The sequence below is a fragment of the Formica exsecta genome, unplaced genomic scaffold (genome assembly GCF_003651465.1).
Source record: "Formica exsecta isolate Colony F162 unplaced genomic scaffold, ASM365146v1 scaffold98, whole genome shotgun sequence".
NCBI lineage: Eukaryota > Metazoa > Arthropoda > Insecta > Hymenoptera > Formicidae > Formica > Formica exsecta.
This window is the reverse complement of record NW_021853741.1, coordinates 1,473,400-1,491,013: the sequence shown is the minus strand read 5'-3', so window position 1 is coordinate 1,491,013 and position 17,614 is coordinate 1,473,400. Positions and strand designations below refer to the sequence as shown.

The window sequence follows — 17,614 nt, the reverse complement described above, 5'->3', positions numbered from 1 at the left end:
CGGCATTCCAGGTGGAGGACCTGTAAAACATCATTCATATTATTATATAATCTCTTCTATATACAAATACATTTATTGATAAATACATTGTGGTTTATGTATTAAGCTTATTAAATCAAATTTATATTAAATATAACAATTTTAAAGAAGATATAAAGTAAAAAATATTTTTAAAAGAATTTTAACCAGGTGGTAATCGGAGTCCGATACGAGGTGGTGGCGGCGGCGGCATTCTGAGATGTAATGGCGGCGGAGGTGGTCGATAAAGTAAGGGTGGAGGTGGTATGCCCATTGGTGGCATCACATGTTGTTGCGTGTGCTGTGTATGGAGATGAGACGCATGTTGCCCGTGGCCGGAGAGATGATCCGATGCTCCGGGTGGTTCCAACTCTTCGTCATCTCCTTTATTATTGGACTTATTATTATTAGATTTAGAATTAGAATCGTTTTCTGCTTCTAGTAATGATAATCGTGCATTAAGATCCTGGGCACGCTCAGTCTCTCTCTTTTTATGAACAACTTCCATCTCTCGCATAAACTGATCGATATCTTGTCCAGCCATCGCTAACATTTTCTGTTGCAATGTAGTCGGCTTGACTTTCACCATATCTCTGTCTTTTTCTTTCTCCTTCTCCACATCTTTCTCCTTATTTTCTGACTCTTGTTTGTTGTCCTCCTTATCATCGGCAAATCGTATCGTTCTCGATTTTGCTGGTGGATCCTTAACCTGTCAATTGCAAAAAATGTTAATATTATATCTTATATTTACAGTTTGATTCAAGTTATATTCAATTTAAATACATGTTCAACCATATCTTCATCGTCGCTTGACAGCTCGGGAGGTGGAAATGGTGGTACACCAGGCGGCTCCTTATTAGGTGCCAGTGTAGGCAAAGATGAAGAAGTTGTATATGCGCTGGTCTTTTTTAAGATGCTTGGTGGTATTGGGATATTCATTAGAGGATGGTGTTGTGATATATAATGAGGATGGGGTGGATACATATGCGTAGGTGGTTGTGGCATATCTGGTAATGGAATCTGCGATGTCAAAGATCCTATGGAAATATTTGTATTAGTTATTATACTAGTAGTATAACTCGTAATTTTATACTAACAGAAATTATAAAATTGTATTATAGAAAAGTTTTGTATTTTAGTTTTATAACTATATCTTTTAGAGTAACATATTATGTTTACCTGGATACATCCTGGATATATCATTAGCGGCCGATGGCAAGGGAATTTCATCGACTTGTACTTGCTGTGCATGTCGTACAGCTTCAAAATAAGAAACTAAGTCTATTCTTCTACGTTCATATTGTATCAATTGTTCCTTCAATTCAGCCCATTTTTCTTGATCATCTTTTGCCTAAAAAGTAAAGTGATGTATTAGTTATATTGCAATTAATAAATCAGTTGTTAATTTTTATCATAAGCTTACCAATACTCTAATGAAGGAAATTTACAATCATGCTATTTACATACTTACATACATTTTTAAGACACGGTCTAAAGTTTCCTTAAGTTTCTTTCGTTTATCCTTCAATACTTTTTCATTCAAAGGAGGTGGTTGCATTACATTATATTCTAAAAAAAAAAGAAATATATTACATATATAATAGTTCTAAAATTGAAGTATAATCTATACAAAATATAATTTTCCACTAACCCATCTGATCAATCTTCTCCATTTCTTCGATAATCTGCGCTGGATCTTTGCCTTTTAAAACAGCTGCCCTTACTAGTTGTCGTTGCTTTTTATTCTTTTTTAATTCCTTCTTCCGCGCTTCCTTTCCTGTAATAAAAAAGACAATTATATATTTTCACATTATATATTTCTTTTTAATTGTTGAAAGTGACGCTCTTTGAAAGTAGAGATGATTGGTTATATTCTCAAATACTAACGTGCTTGATCAGTGGGGTTCATATATTTCCCACTTTTTGTGGTATTAATCGAACGGCGCCCCATTTTGGCGTTATTTTTAGCAACAACACCACACTTTTATCAACTACAAAATTTTGCAAAATTTTATGTCAACGACATTATTTATGTTGCTCGAGAAAAGAGATAGCATCCACTATTTCAAAAATGTCTTGAGCAGAAAACTGACAGAAAAAGCGACTCTATTCCTCTCTCTATTTTACCCTATGGATAAGTGCATGTAATTACGGAATGCACCGCTATATATACTTCATCTTTTTATTAAATTCGTATAAATACCGATTTAACTTTTATATCTTGAGTTTATATTGCTTGAATAAATATTGATAGCATATAAAGATTTTGGTAATGTATTAACATAAGTTAGATAAAATGACTGCGTTCAGAAAACAGTATTTCCTATGAGAGTGTGTTCAAAAATCTGACTTGTGGAATAGGATAGCATTGAATTGACCAATCAGGAAATCTCTACTCTTTTTGTTCTGATTGATCAATTAAACACTTAACCGGTGTGTAAATATTTCTAGATCTATCAATCAGATCCGTTTTCCAAAAGACGATTCAAAGCGATTAGTCAGCTCAGTCAGCTGTTGTGTTTTCTGAAAATGTAGCTTATGCGATTCAAAGTTATAAAAGAAAGCATAGAGACATTACGCGTGTTACAAGAAATAAATAGGAACAAACCGGCTCAAGTTTGTATTATTAATTGTCTACTTTTTGAATATGTGATATTATTAAATATTGTTGATATTATATCATATTGTTTTAATGCATTATTAACGTTCTTTCTAAAGGGTATTTAACAAAGCAGAATTTTTAATTATCAAACTTGTAGAGTAATATATAACCAAGTTTATAAAAAGAAATGTTCTTGCTCATATTTTAATTCTTTATTTATATTTGATACAGTATTATATATTTTTAATATATGCATTTTTGTTTATGTAGATTTCCATATTTAGGTAGAAAATGGCTCAATATAATGCACATGATTTAAGCAAGACACCTCGAACGAGAGATGTAAAGATACAAGAAGATGTTGTATTTTTTCAAATGGGTCTTCCAGATGATATTTTGGATGGATTAACAGCTGCTGGGTTTCAACGACCATCCCCCATTCAGTTGAAAGCCATTCCATTAGGGCGTTGTGGATTCGGTACTAACAATATATATACATACATACATATACAAATATATATGTATTTAATAATATAGAAGTTGATATTTATATACTAAAAGTAATGATGGTTTGCAGATCTGATAATACGAGCAAAATCAGGAACTGGAAAAACTATCGTATTTGGTGTCATTGCTCTTGAAACATTAGATATTGAAATATCAACTCCACAAGTTTTAATAATAGCACCTACCAGGGAGATTTCTATTCAAATATGTCATGTTCTTCAAGCAATAGGTTCAAAAATAAAAGGTATATCCAGTTACAGAAATTGGTGCCTTATTTTTTTAGAGAAACCTATTTCCATCTTTGCCAATTATATATTGCTTATTAATTATTTTTGTTTCAGGATTAAAGATTGAATATTTTGTGGGAGGCATATTGATAGAAGAAGATAAGAAGAAACTAAGCAAATGCCATATAGCTGTTGGTGCTCCAGGCAGAGTTAAACATTTAATTGAAATGGGATTGCTTACAGTTTCAAAAATCAGGTTATTTGTTCTTGATGAAGCAGACAAGTTAATGGAGATTAATTTTCAAACAGATATCAAGTTAGTATAAAATTTTAATTAAACTTATGTATTGAGTGCAATAAGTTTGCATTGATGCATATTAAATATTGTACATATATTGGGATAAAGATGTATATGTAACAAATTGTATGAAATGCTCAGTATAACTTATCATTATTACTTGATGGAATATATATCTTAAGCATTTTTCCCTTCCTCAATTAAAATAATTGTTTTTATATCTAGATTAGTGCATGTTGAGTTTTAATTTGCATCAGTGCATTCAATTAAACTTATTATTAGTAACTTAAAGATTACTGAAATTACAATATTAATTATTTTCTATAGTTACATATTTTCTAAGCTACCATGCAATAAGCAAGTTATAGCCTCGAGTGCTACCTATCCTGGAGATTTAGAAACATTTGTGCAAACATACATGTCTTCTCCAGTGTTAACATCACCTGATCTTGATGCACCAATTTTAATTGGAATCAAACAATTTGTGGCTGTAGTTCCTGCACATCCCAATACCATGAAACAGGTTTTTCATTTACCACAAGATTTGAACAACTAGCTTTTATCTTATTAACAAGTGGATTTTCTATACATTGCCTGTTATATTTTCAGGTACAAATAAAAGTGGATGAGCTAGTGAAAATTTTTACGAAGATTCCATTTAAGCAAAGTTTAGTTTTTATGAATTATCAATCACGGTATGCATAAATTAATTTGTTTGAATGATTATTTAATTTTTTTATATTTAATATATGACAGTTACTTATTCTCCTATTTGTGCTGTTTTTTTAGAGCTCAATCAGTCAGCAATAAAATTAATTCTATGGGTTTCTCATCTTTATATATTATTGGAAATCAAGACATGGCTAAAAGATTGGAGACGATTGAAAAGTTAAGGAATTGTGAATGTAGAATTATGGTATCTACGGATCTAACTGCAAGGGGTATAGATGTGGAAAATGTTAATATGGTTATAAATTTTGATGTACCTAAAAATTCGGCGACGTATTTACATAGAATTGGAAGAGCTGGTCGCTATGGGTCTCATGGAATTTCTATCACCATTATTTCTGAAAGCGAATTTCCGTTATTTAGACAATTGTTAACTTCGGTTGGTGGACCAAACTTTTATCTGTTCAAACTTAATTCTAATTATGCAGAAGATGTTTGGGCCGATGATATTACAGTATTTGAGAAAATTTACTCAAAGTCTGAGACGAGCAACATAAACATTGATAACACGTTTCTAAAATCTGAAAATGGTGCGCCTATAGTGATACCTATGTCCATATCTTCAGCAGTTAATGATGCATCATCATCAGAAAATAATGTTGCAAGTATTTCTACTGTGAAACATGAAAAATGTAAAAGCATCTCATCCATGGATATAGGAGTCAATGATAAGTCATCATCAGAAAATAATGTTGCAAATATTACTATTGTGAAATATGACAAATGTGAAAGTGTCTCATCAAAGTGCGACACACCACTCAATGGTACACCATCACCAGAGAATAATATTACAAATAATATTAAAATTAAATTAAATGAAAAACCTAATACCTGTATTTCACCAAAAAACAAGAAGCATCGTAAAACTGTGTCTAATAATTTACGTATAAAGTCAAGAAGAACTGATATAAATGAAAAGATAAAAATTAGTTCATTATTTCAACATAATGTTCAAGAAAAAATTCAAGGAAGAATCAATCTCCAACAATCTGAAAAGCATAAAGAGATATCAACTGCAGAATCTATTGGAGTTAAAATTTCTGGAGAAGAGCATGAAGATTTATTAAATACAGACTCATTTAAATCAGGAAACGGATATAAGTTTAAAATAACTCCTGATCCAGATAATCCTTCCCTTATGGAAAAATTAAATGAAAATGTTGTGTTTGAAGTACCAAATATAGAGGATTATAAAAAAGAAAGTGTTGACATTGAAAATATCATGCAATATATAAAAGCTCCATCAATCAGTAAAGAAGAAGAAAATGATGATAAAATGGATAATAATGAAAAAATTTCTACAAATGTTTCTCAGAATACATGTTCTATGAAAGATCTTACTTTAATGCACAATTTGCAATCATCTATAAGTGAATTGGATATTAGTGAGGATAATCAAATATGGAAAGAATTAAATGATTACTTATTAATACATGCTAAAGAAATTAATGACAAAGACAATTGTATAAATGATGAAGAATCTTTTTTGCAAATAGCTTCCAATTGGAAAGAATTACTTGATCTCGAAATTAGTTTATTAAATAAGACATATAAAGACATGACAGATTCTGTTCATAAGCTAGTATACGAAGAACATTTTTTTGCTTTAAAGACTTTTCTTAATATACAAAAACGGGCTTTTTTATGTATTTTTCCACAACTTCGTAATGATGAAGAAATACAGGATACTTATATATATTCAGGATATAATTCAAATAATAATTTGTTGGATATGTATAAAGAAATAGAAGATTTTAAAAGCCGTTACTGTACGGTGACAACTAAATTTGATGCATATTTTCCTTATAGTATAAATATTGATGAACATATGCCAAATCTAATGATATCAAGCTCTGAGATCGAAGAATATCGCAAGGCATTACAGTATTTTAGTACATATCGCAATCCCAATGAAAAATTAATAGAAATAATAGATTATATAGCATTTTTGAGTGAAACTGAAAAATATGATTTGATTAAGAAAATAAAAGATCAAAATTTGTCATTTTCGGATATGAAGGCATTTCTTACTGAAGAAGCAGCAAAAAGAGAGTTAAAAGACGATAAATTAATGGAGCATTTACAATTGTCTGAAAAGCTGGATTCTTCAGAAAGAAATGGTATATTAACAGAAAATATACAAGTCTTTGAAAAGGTTTCTTCAGAAAAAAATAGTGAATTGATGGAATGTGTACAAGTGTCTCAGAAATCGATTTCTTTAGAAAATGAGGATAATAACACAATTCAACATCAGAAGATTGCTGAAATGGATTCTCCAGAAATACATATAATAAACAATAGTTCAAAAAGAAGTTCAAAGGAGATGCAAGAGACTCAATCTAATGAAGTTATAACTGTCAATCAAAAAGACCATGAAATACAAGATAAGGACTATAATATTACTAATACAATCTCCAATAGAAATGAAGAAATTCTTGCAAATAAAGAAGATTCAAAGGATGGTAATGAACTGTTGTTTCAACTAGATAAGTTAATGAATGAAGAAGATAATCAAAGTATGTGCAGCACTACAAGCAAATCGTCATTTATATCATTCCATAAAGATATTACATATTCAAGCGCTAGTAAAGTTGTATCCAACAAACAGCAGGAAATAACACCCAGTAGTAGTCATAAAGAAAAAAACAGTGAAAAGGATATTATGTATGATAAAGAAGTTAAGAACTTTCAAACTAGATATATACCCGTACAAACAAATAATATCCTTTATAATAGTATGAACAATTCATATAACAAACTTAGTAAACATGTGAAGTTTCATAAAGATGACCCAAAAAATAGTGTAGACAATTCAGCTGCTTGTACAAAATATTCTATATCAACTCCACATCCAACTATAAACACAAGAAAAACTCCTCAATATTCATCGAATTCTGCTGCGCAACACTTCCATCCGCGAGCCTCATATTCTAATTTAAACTATAATCTAGATACAAGAGAGCAAACCTGCGTACCAAATCAAAACGATCCTCATCAGTGGAACGAACATATACTTGCCAGTTCCCACCCTTCTCGCACATATGAGAGAAAAACAATACAGTCTAATTATTTACCAGAATATTGGGAACCAGAGATCGATTATTGTCCTAAAAATTCGAATATTCATAGGCTAGATGATAATTTAACAAACGATGTTTCTTCACATGAAACTGATATTGACAGCTTTTTATCATCGTTGCGAATGCAAACAGATCAGTTGCATTTACAGATTTATAAGTCGCAAATGTTCGAAAACTGGGCTTCATACGATCAATGATCGCGCACGGAATTGAACTAATTAAATAAAATATGATAATAAATTATATATATGTATATATACGACGTACATCGCAGGCGAATTTTTGTCGAATTATCTTTTCTCACGAATGTGTTTATGCTCATGTTGTGACGGCAAAGAATGACATGTGAATCGATCGAAAGGTCACGCATCGTTGATACTTAACACGCATCATGTGAAATGTAAATTGTGTGTCGGAGGTAACCTTTTCTCCTACCGATTCGCGACCTACGGTTATGCAATTAGATTGATCTTTTGCGATCGAATCCTGTATATTAGTTTTATCGATCGAATATATGTCAATTTGCTAGCAATAAAGATAATTTAACATATAAATTATTTTTCTATAAGAATTTATAGCGATATTTGTTAACATGCATGTAATTATCATATGTGCGCGATATATTTTTGGAGTTGCATATTGAATAATTCACGAGACAATTGATTTTTTTTTCTACCCTGTATATAAATAAATATCTTTTTTATGTATGAATATTGTTTTATAATGGCTTGAATTTATTAATAGTTGAATGCACATAATAAATGTTTATCTAATCAGCAGTTATTTATATACATAATTATATATATATAATAAATTGAAAATAGCATTTATTAATAAAAGTTTGTTATTAATAAAACTTTTTCTATATGACGTGTATCTTTTAATGATTCGTTAAATATCTTCCGATTTGTCAGGATAAATTTATCCACGTCAAATGATACTCTAGGACTCTAGGACATTCATTCGCCGTATACCGGCTGTGAGTTGAAAGGATCAGGTTTCCAAGGAGTCCTCATACCTAGGGGGACGGGGAGGGGGGGAGGGGATTAGGCTAGACACGAGAAAGAGAAAGAAAGAAAGAAAAAAAAAAGAGAACCACCTTACGAAACTCGTCTCGTGAGAAATTTAGAGTAAACCCTTGTCCGGTGCCCCTGTCCCTTTATTCGCGAAATGATCGTTTGAGCCGCGCGCCTAAGAGCAAACTTCAGTCGGTGACCACGTGTTTTCGCGCGAAGCAGTCCTCCGCGTGTCCGCGATTCGAGTGTCGTCGTGTTCGTTGTCGTCGCGTTGGCGTTAATTAGAAAATCGATCGTTTAACCCGCGCGGTCTCGTCGGCCTAGCGTCATCGTAATCCCGTCACAATCCGTTCGTCAAATTAGCGTACTCGGCGATTACGAGATATGTCGTTCGCACGCAAGTACTTCAAGAGAACACCGATCTACGTGGTCGAGGATCACGACGAGGTGGGTATATTCGAACAGCGGGCGCATCGCACGCCGTTCTCACGTTTGTTTACGTGCCTCGAGCTGCATTCCAATCGACGCTACGAATATTTCGAGGTATTCGTGGCACGATTCTGAACGGTCCAACTTGGAACCCATGTTCTATTGAAGCGTACAATGCAGTGGCGTTCGTAGCATTCGGGAGCATCAAGTGGAATGCGTCGTAGGTCGTAGGATGACGCTGCATCGTGTAGCGCATGCGCAGTGACGTTGTGGCGTTAGTAGCGCAGCTCCGAAATTCGCGGTCGTATTGTGTGCACGTGAAATTTTAAATAATATGTACAAGTTTGTATATATAAAAGATTGCCTTAGAAATCAAGAAACTATCTAATAACTGCGCAAATAATCAATTAATATAACGAAACAAACACACTTTATATCTAATATATTTTAAAGAATTGATTAATATTAATTTCATAAATATTTAATTTTCGTATGATTTTATATTCTTCAGAAAGGATATGAGAAATTACAATCACAATAGTAAAATAATATATTTATCCTTTGTTTTTTATAAGAGTAAAAGATTGTCTTAGAAATCAAGAAACTATCTAATAACTGCGCAAATAATCAATTAATATAACGAAACAAACACACTTTATATCTACTTATCTACTACATATTCGTTCTATATTTACATATACAATTATGTATAAAATATATACAGGTTAGTTTTTTATATTTTTATATAAATTCCTGTATTCCAAAATTCACTGCCAGTATCGGAAATCTATAATATACGTCACATAAATTATAGATTTTCCACGCTCTTTTATTTATAAATTTATTCGTAAATAAGTATTATATTGCAAAGACAAGTAGGTAACGCGAAATAAGATAGGGATTTAAATCGATCTTTTGAAGCTCTTGAGTTTGGGTGCACAAAAATTCACTAGCTCATCAAGAATCGATTATTCGAGCGAACTTCAAGCGAAAGCAAACTTCACGATGCTGTTACGTGTTAGACGAGTCCACTAATTTGCACGCGCCGCGCGAACGCGAGAGTTTTAGTTTCCGAATAAATATTTTCTGTATGTGTTGTGTTTATATTATCAGGTTCTACCGTTCGTATATCGGTGTGTGGGGTCAAAGCACCTGCCCTTCGAAAACAATACCTTCATACATCTGGATTCGCATCCCGATATGCTGATACCCAAAGAGATGCCGGCCGATACGGTCTGGGATAAGAATCAATTGTTCAAGTACGTATAATAATTCTATCTTTTTGTTTATGTGTGAAATAATCAAGTGTATTATATAATTTAGCTTTATGTAAAAAATATGTGTGCGAAGGAATGTAACGGGGAATTGACTTTTTTAATTGAATACAATATAATGCATATTGATATTATTTATTAAAGATGGTTACGATAAAAATTGAGATATATTTATTAAAGATGATTACTCTGTATTTGTTTATTACACACGACTATCCAGATAAACATATAACATGCACAAAAAGTCAGCCAATCACGTATTTAGTATGAAGCAATATATATGCAAATTTGTTTGGATAAATTTTAATTTCGAAGTTTGCGCGAGTTCAAGTTCAATGGTACCAACATGCGAATATATTTGATTGTTTGTAACACTGATGGTAAACGTTATGACTAAACGTATCCGTTTAAATTTATGCTCGTGTCGTAATCAAACGTTAATTGATGGTGCAATTAAATTGATTGGTTCAGTAAATATAATAATATTGCAATGTAACAGGTAAATGTCATTGTAACTGTATGAGATGCGAAATAATTTGTTCATATTGTTGCGTTTTACATGAAAATGAAGATCTAATAAACGCTGTATTAAAATCGCGAATAGTCTGTCTTGTAAAAAGAAAAAGACAGAAAATACGAAAAGAAAAAAAATACGCTGTTTGGTTTATAAACTTTTTACTAAAGTAATTTCAAGCGTAATTATTTTGGATATTTATGTTTTCCATACTTTTTCAGCGAGATCAGCATCGAGAATTGGATTTTGCCTGCAGTATACGCGGGTCATCTCAAGAATTTGATCTGGGTGAAACCACCGTGGGCTAATCAAATGACCGATAGCGTGCTGACGTTTCTTATCGGCAAGCATAAGGACAACGGCTTGATAAGGTAAGCGTATAATTAATCTCCTGATTCGCCTTTTGTGAATCATTCATTTGAAGTATCACTCCCGTCTCTCGTTCTCTCGATTTCGCAATCGTTTCTATATATTCTAATTATCTAAATATATAATTTCTATGACTCGGAGCTGTTTTATTTTTATTTATTTATATTTCCTTATTTATATTTATTTCCTCAAAGCCGGATATTGCCGAGAATAACGCAAATTAAACTTGAACGATCCCAAATAAAAATCACCTTATGTAGCAAAATATAGAACTTTTAATTGTAATATAATTAAACTTTTTTGGCATTAAATGATTCTCCTAAATAATAGACACATGATATAGATAAAATATTTGAATTTATATTAGATGTGTAAATTCACTGATAATTTCGATTATTACCAAAAGAATATATTAAATGTTACACACAACTATCGAGCTACATAATACTTTCTAATATTTTCTTAAATGCATAAATCTCGTTTCACCGTTAATATTTTTTTATAAATGAAATTTTTTGGTAGACTAAACATTAAAAGTTTAATTATCGGTAGTACTATTGTGCGGCAGCAAAGATAAAATGTTACAAGGTTCAATTATCGCGACACTTGCTGCGGCGATTCATAAAGGTCATTTCTCACATGGTTGAGAGATGGTATGCGACCCGAGGGTTGACGCGTCGAGAGAACGAACGGGTAGAGAGAAAAAAGACAACTAAAGTAGCAGAGAAAGGAAGCCGCGGCGATATATGCCGCGAGAAACCGGCACTCGTGACTTTAGGTTCATCAGAATCTGAATTATGTTTCTCGAATTACCCTGGGGATATATATGTTTGTATGCTGTAAATGAGGCATGTGTTTTATATTGCTCTATAATCTTTTTTAAATTATATTTTCATTGATCTTTATCTCTTATTACCTATGTCTACATGATATTTTTGATAATTTTGAAGTGTCTGTGTTTTACGTTTGATGATGATTATAGTAATCGATATTTTATCTTTGATATTGATGAGATACTGATATCTCCCTCTATCTGTACAGTGTAGAGCAGAAAGTAACAGTATATGTTCAAACTGATTAATAATTATTTACAATCTTTTTTAAACAATAATTTTCCTGTGTATATATATTCTTTATTATAATATATACTATATTTCACACTTTTTACACAATATATATTAATTATTTATGTTAATATTTCTTGATTAATCATGGCATAGAAATTTTTATAATATAAATTATTTCACACTTTTTATACAACATATATGTATTAATTATTTATGTTAATATTTCTTGATTAATCATGTCACAGAAATATTTTTTCTTTTATTATTATGACATGAATGATAAATATTACTTTTTTAAAGAAAGATTCTAGTAATATTATTTACATTATTTTATATAGAGTATACGATGAAAGTATTTGCTATTAAATTTAAGAAAGTATTTATAATTTTTAATATTCTTAAAATTCATTCAAAATTATAAATGTGTATATATATAAACAAAAGATAATTATTTTCTATTAAATAAGAGTTATATAACTTCAAAGAAAATTCTCTAAGGGTTTGATTCACGGAATCATAGAATATGAATTTGTTTTCAATTTTAATAAAATAAGAGAATAGAAGTACTATATCAAGTCTTATATACTACATCAGCTGTCACGCAAATCTTAACAATTGTGCATAATTCCTTAAATCTGATATAAAGACATATATATATACAGTTTATTCCTTTATTATCAATCAATTGTTATTTAATGAATATGAATATATAATGCGATATTATATATTTTCTTGTTTATATATATTGAGTAATTTGGGTCAGCGTCTTGAAAAAAACACATCTGACCGGAACACTCGTTTCCAAAATTTGCGGAGCAACTAAAAAAAAAAACCATAAATTGTATGTCGCGAAAAGAGGTTAATGGTCTTATATGCGGCAATATAATAACGGGAGTTCGGGGACAGCGCTTGTAATATCAAATTAATGAGCGCGCCGGCTCGTTATATTGAATTACGCACGCGAAAAAAATTTCTCAATTATTGATAATTGTGCATCGTCATACCGGTCCTAAGACCTTCGGCAATGCGTGCGACACCGTGTCGATAAGATCAGAGGCATGTGATCGGCTACTTTTTCGTCGAAGTTATTCATACGTAATTGCCTGTACCCACGCAGGTGCCTGTTCCGCATCATTCGATTTCCATCGACGTTTGTCCCGCAGCTACGTAAAACTTTCTTGTCCGTATCCGCGTTGCGTGCAAGCTGCACGCTTTCTTCTTTCGATCGCCTAAGATACGAGGCACGTGATACCGCTAATTGTCGCTAATTGCCGTTAATTTTATCACCCTCGTCGACTTTGTATCCTTAAATTGAAAATTAATTGAAATTAAATAATCGAGGGCTTTTATTTACTCAACCACTTGTGCAATGATATTGAGTTTTGGCATTTTGCAATACGAATTTATTAAATTAATTTACGAATTTCGAGTATTTTTTGTTATAATATAAAAGAGAAATATTGATCATAATATTTTAATAACCATCGCTTGAAAAATTTTTTTGTTTAAATTCATATATTTGAAATATGCATTTAATTGTTGTTCAAATAAATTATATATATCATAATATTGAAATATATATTTAACCGTGACAAGCGGCATTAACTTGACTTTGAGATAGTAACATGCTAAATTATATTAATGCAAGTTGTATAGATTGTTTAAAAAACGCCGTAAATCATTAATGGATTTTTATTTCAAGTTTTGAATTTATTTCTGAACGTGTTATCCTCTTAATGTATACATTTCGGGTTAACACGCCACGACAGTGAATCTACAAATAAAATTTCTACATTTGTTTATATTTACATACGTATTTTTCGCATGTTATTTTCTCCATATTTTTTACTATATATATACACATATAATTGCTTGATGCAATATGGAATGGTTTTGCACTATTCATAATCCAAACTATTTTGAGAAACACTATAATCTGATGCCGCCGTTTTCATTCTTGCCGAATTTTTTTTTTTTCCTTGCGTCAAAGAGATCTAAGAAGGCCAGTTGTGGCGGATTGCGCGACAATGGACAATGGCGCAATAATCTACAATAGAGATCCGCTTGGAGATTCCATGTCGAATGAATAGGGCCCGTAGGACAATCATCTCGTAAACTTGGCTTCCTTATGGAAGGCTTCCTTCTCATCCACCTCATGGATTGCTCTTTTTGTGCTCTGTTTTACGTTTCGTGGCTCTTTGCACGAAGCGGCACTTGAATCGCCTACTTATGCGAGAGTGTCGAGTAAGAAGGAAGCCGTCCAGCTTCACGTAGAATAGTATGGCTGTGGGTAAAATATTACAGGATTGTGAGTCTCGCACCCGGTCTTTTTTTTTGTATTGTTTTATTTATTTAGTTCACTTTTTTCTTCTTTTGCAAGGATCAAAATTATAAATTATAAATATATAATATTTTTAGAATGCATTATTTATATATAAATATAAAAACAATAAAATATATGCAACAAAATGCACAAACATTGTGACATACCTTCGTGCCTAGTAGTAAATACCTGTCATAGCTAAGATACAATTTGTGTACCGGCACTTTGAATACCGGTACTATAAAAGCTTTTGCCTGATAACATGAGCATATAAGTTGCTCAGTGGAATGCAATAGTGATATTTCTATTTCTCTTTTTCTTTTTTGTGTTAAACGGCCTATTGTAGTGTATGGATATTATCTATTTATTTTATCTACGAACGATTGATCAATAACCGCAAAATAAAAATTATTGTTTAAGATATCCTGTTGCATAATAAAATGGAAATTTATTTTTAGTTAAAATATATATTAATATTATAACCCCAAATTTGTAATGCTTTGTTGACTTGTATTACAATATTTTTAATATATTTCGCACATTTGTTTTATATCATAATTTCATATTAGAATAAAATTTTTATTCCGCGAAATACAAGAGAAAATACGAGGAAAATGTAGTATATATTCTTTTGCAATAATATAATGAAATATATTGTATTAATATATAAAATATTTATATAAATTTTATATAAAAAACATAAATTTAAAAATCAGAATTATACAATTTAGCGATTTGATTGATACTTTATACACATTTGATTGATACTTTATTAATAATCGCTAATATTTTATAAATATGGTTTTATATATTTCATGTTTATTGTCAAGTAGAAAACCAATCGCGGATTCGCGATTAATTGATTATTTTTTAAACATTTACGTGATAATTCGCGTTTGCGATATAATATTACACAAGATATATATGGACGTTAAATCCTGTTTGCGTTTTTGAAATATTAATAATTAAACGCGTCTTGGTATGCAGGAGTATAATGCACGTGCAAATTCCGGCATAGACTAGACTTGGCTATATAAATTAACCAACATTCCACTTGCCGATCTTTTTCGCGGTTGTCTCATTCATTTCTTTCCCCACATTGGTTTAACGACTATCCACCTTTCTCCTCATCAATCCTGCTCGCTTCTATCGATCTCCGTGTCCGTCGGCTCGAGCCATAATACTTCCTCGTATCTCAAATAACTCCAACTTGATCTCGCAATGAAAGCGACACCCATCGAAAAGCATATTTTTATCTTATTGTTAGAGTACGATAGAGTAATGATATAGTATTGTTTCACGATGCGCGGAGTCTTTTTCGGTATACATTTCAATTATATAGATTACTTTGATTTAGTTATGATAGAAACCTTCTACAATTTCAATATTTATACTATATTAATACTAAGATTGATAGAGTGAATATATTTTTATCATTACTAGACATTTAACAAATATAAATCGTTGCGATTAATTTAAATAAATCATTTCAAGTCGAAGTTTATTTATTTAAATATATAAAAGAAAAGAACGATATTGTATAATAATTACTAATATAGCTGTGCACATCAAACATTATAATATTTATTTGGTTAATTATATCATTGCCAATCCTATTTAAGAGTTTCTTTTTTCTTTATTTTTATTATAAGAGATTTAAAATTATAAATTAAAAATAAATCACTAATCTTTGAATAAGTTAATTTAAGCCAATGTATAATTCTTAATTAATTATATTCTTAAATTCTTAAAACCGAGATTGATTTAATCAAGTCTAAATTAGCGAAGCGTTTCTGCCTATTGTTACGTAATTATATGCATTCCGGTAAAATAGCAGTAAAGAATAAAAAATGTCACATGTTGGTGATAAATGCCACATTACAGAGAGTATATATAAATAGAAAAATTTTTGTAACATTTTAACATTTTACATATTTTTTACAAAAACGCTGGTGTATCTTTAAATTAAAAAAAAAATGAAAATATATTTATTAGAGAAAATATTCAAAAATGCTGTAAAATGATATTGATAGAAATTTCCTCCTTTAAAAATTTTTTAACATTATTTAGAATATGATAGATTTTTGTTTATTTTGTGATATTTATTATTATCATTTTACTGCAAAAAAAAAAGACATGAATTGTAGTATAGGCAAATTGTGTGTGCTTTTAAAATCTGAACAAAAGAATTGATTGCATCGCAGACTCTTTCGATTAGTAAGAATCTTTAAGCGTTACGCAAAATAGTTAATTTCAATGAAGGTTACCTCAGAATTAACATAAATCCTTCGCGTGGAGCAACTCGAAGGCGGTGACGTCGTCGATCCGACTCGATAACGTTATAGCTGATGAAGATTACATTAATCTGCATCTTCACGTGCGTTGGATTCGTTGCACGAGGTCGTAATATTCCTAAGCGAGCATTAGAGGCTGTCCAATCGGTAGCCTTGATTTCCATTGCACCCAATGGTCGGCGATGGTACATTTTTCAGAAAGACGTGGCCCAACTAGCATCAGAGTAGGAGGACAGAGTGTGGTTGTATAGTGGGAGAAATCGTAGTGGATGGCGAATGCAATCGTCAGCCATCACGCCTTCTTTTCTGCGAAAGAGAAGGGGCAATTAGAATAACAATAGTGTCACGTTGCAAGAATGGTATCAACGATAGTAAAAGGCCAGCGCTATAGACAAACCGAATCTTCTTTCATATTACCGTTTTTTGTAATCGATATAAGAATTTTTTTAGGATATTTCAGTTGCACTCCTTTTTATTCTCAATTTTTATCTCAATTTCAAGTATACACATTTTTACCTGTATAGCATTATACAATCTTTTTCTGTGATTAGATACCTGTATGAGGTTTCTTATCTGTTTATTCTGATAAATATTAAATCGTCAAAAAATTCTTTAAAAATTTTTAATCGCTCGTAAATTAAATACTAGTCATGCTATTGATATTCTGCTGAAGCACAAAGGGCATTTTTTAAATTTTACTTTTTACTATTTGAAAGAGAGGAAAAATACACTGTTTTGGACTCTGCATATATTTTATCTGATAATCTATAAAATTTATATTAAATTAAAATCAATGATCAATAAATAATTAAATTTTTACGTATATTTATTATGCAAAGACATGTGTATGCTTAGCAGAAAACTGAA

The 17,614-nt window shown here is 31.0% G+C and overlaps 3 protein-coding genes and 1 long non-coding RNA gene across 9 annotated transcripts in view; 2 read left to right on the top strand and 2 right to left on the bottom strand.

Annotated features, from left to right (window-relative positions):
* LOC115245426 (WW domain-binding protein 11-like) overlaps positions 1 to 2,322 on the bottom strand; it is a 3,415-nt gene extending 1,093 nt beyond the window's left edge. The window contains exons 1-8 of one of the 2 annotated variants that reach the window (XM_029823734.1): positions 2,222 to 2,322; positions 1,906 to 2,146; positions 1,670 to 1,795; positions 1,490 to 1,587; positions 1,198 to 1,369; positions 802 to 1,055; positions 187 to 727; positions 8 to 20 (exon numbers count right to left, since the gene is read on the bottom strand). In XM_029823734.1, coding sequence (XP_029679594.1) covers positions 8 to 20; positions 187 to 727; positions 802 to 1,055; positions 1,198 to 1,369; positions 1,490 to 1,587; positions 1,670 to 1,795; positions 1,906 to 1,969 — 1,268 coding nt within the window. In that variant the 5' untranslated portion in view covers positions 1,970 to 2,146; positions 2,222 to 2,322. Of the gene's footprint in view, positions 1 to 7; positions 21 to 186; positions 728 to 801; positions 1,056 to 1,197; positions 1,370 to 1,489; positions 1,588 to 1,669; positions 1,796 to 1,905 lie in introns of both variants that reach the window. The other variant, XM_029823733.1, reaches the window with a different exon arrangement.
* A 124-nt stretch (positions 2,323 to 2,446) lies between these two features.
* LOC115245489 lies at positions 2,447 to 7,701 on the top strand. Of its 2 annotated transcripts, none has more exons than XM_029823840.1 (7): positions 2,447 to 2,634; positions 2,891 to 3,098; positions 3,198 to 3,371; positions 3,469 to 3,670; positions 3,980 to 4,175; positions 4,262 to 4,347; positions 4,442 to 7,701. In XM_029823840.1, exons 2-7 carry the CDS (start codon positions 2,912 to 2,914, stop codon positions 7,656 to 7,658), a joined length of 4,062 nt encoding a protein of 1,353 aa, XP_029679700.1. In that variant the 5' UTR covers positions 2,447 to 2,634; positions 2,891 to 2,911; the 3' UTR covers positions 7,659 to 7,701. The 2 variants fall into 2 exon arrangements, with proteins under 2 accessions (XP_029679700.1, XP_029679701.1); XM_029823841.1 differs by having other exon boundaries at positions 2,447 to 2,737.
* Positions 7,702 to 8,623: 922 nt separating this feature from the next.
* Positions 8,624 to 17,614, top strand: part of LOC115245434 (UPF0489 protein C5orf22 homolog) — a 692,512-nt gene continuing 683,521 nt past the window's right edge. Inside the window, exons 1-3 of the mRNA XM_029823748.1 lie at positions 8,624 to 8,924; positions 10,020 to 10,165; positions 10,916 to 11,065. Of these exons, the coding sequence (XP_029679608.1) occupies positions 8,862 to 8,924; positions 10,020 to 10,165; positions 10,916 to 11,065 (359 nt within the window). The 5' untranslated portion in view covers positions 8,624 to 8,861. The remainder of the gene's footprint in view (positions 8,925 to 10,019; positions 10,166 to 10,915; positions 11,066 to 17,614) is intronic.
* The window catches only part of LOC115245439, a 63,649-nt gene continuing 59,854 nt past the window's right edge, over positions 13,820 to 17,614 (bottom strand). For all 4 annotated transcript variants that reach the window (XR_003885548.1, XR_003885547.1, XR_003885549.1 and 1 more), the window contains 2 exons: positions 16,721 to 17,053; positions 13,820 to 14,414 (listed from right to left, as the gene is read on the bottom strand). This is a non-coding gene — a long non-coding RNA (uncharacterized LOC115245439). The remainder of the gene's footprint in view (positions 14,415 to 16,720; positions 17,054 to 17,614) is intronic.

What these genes read in the sequence shown, in the direction of transcription:
- LOC115245489 (XM_029823840.1), top strand. Translation starts at nt 2,912, where the DNA reads ATGGCTCAATATAATGCACATGATTTAAGCAAGACACCTCGAACGAGA. An exon ending in ATTAGGGCGTTGTGGATTCG is followed by an intron (nt 3,099 to 3,197) that starts GTACTAACAATA and finishes GATGGTTTGCAG; the next exon opens with ATCTGATAATACGAGCAAAA. An exon ending in TTTATGAATTATCAATCACG is followed by an intron (nt 4,348 to 4,441) that starts GTATGCATAAAT and finishes CTGTTTTTTTAG; the next exon opens with AGCTCAATCAGTCAGCAATA.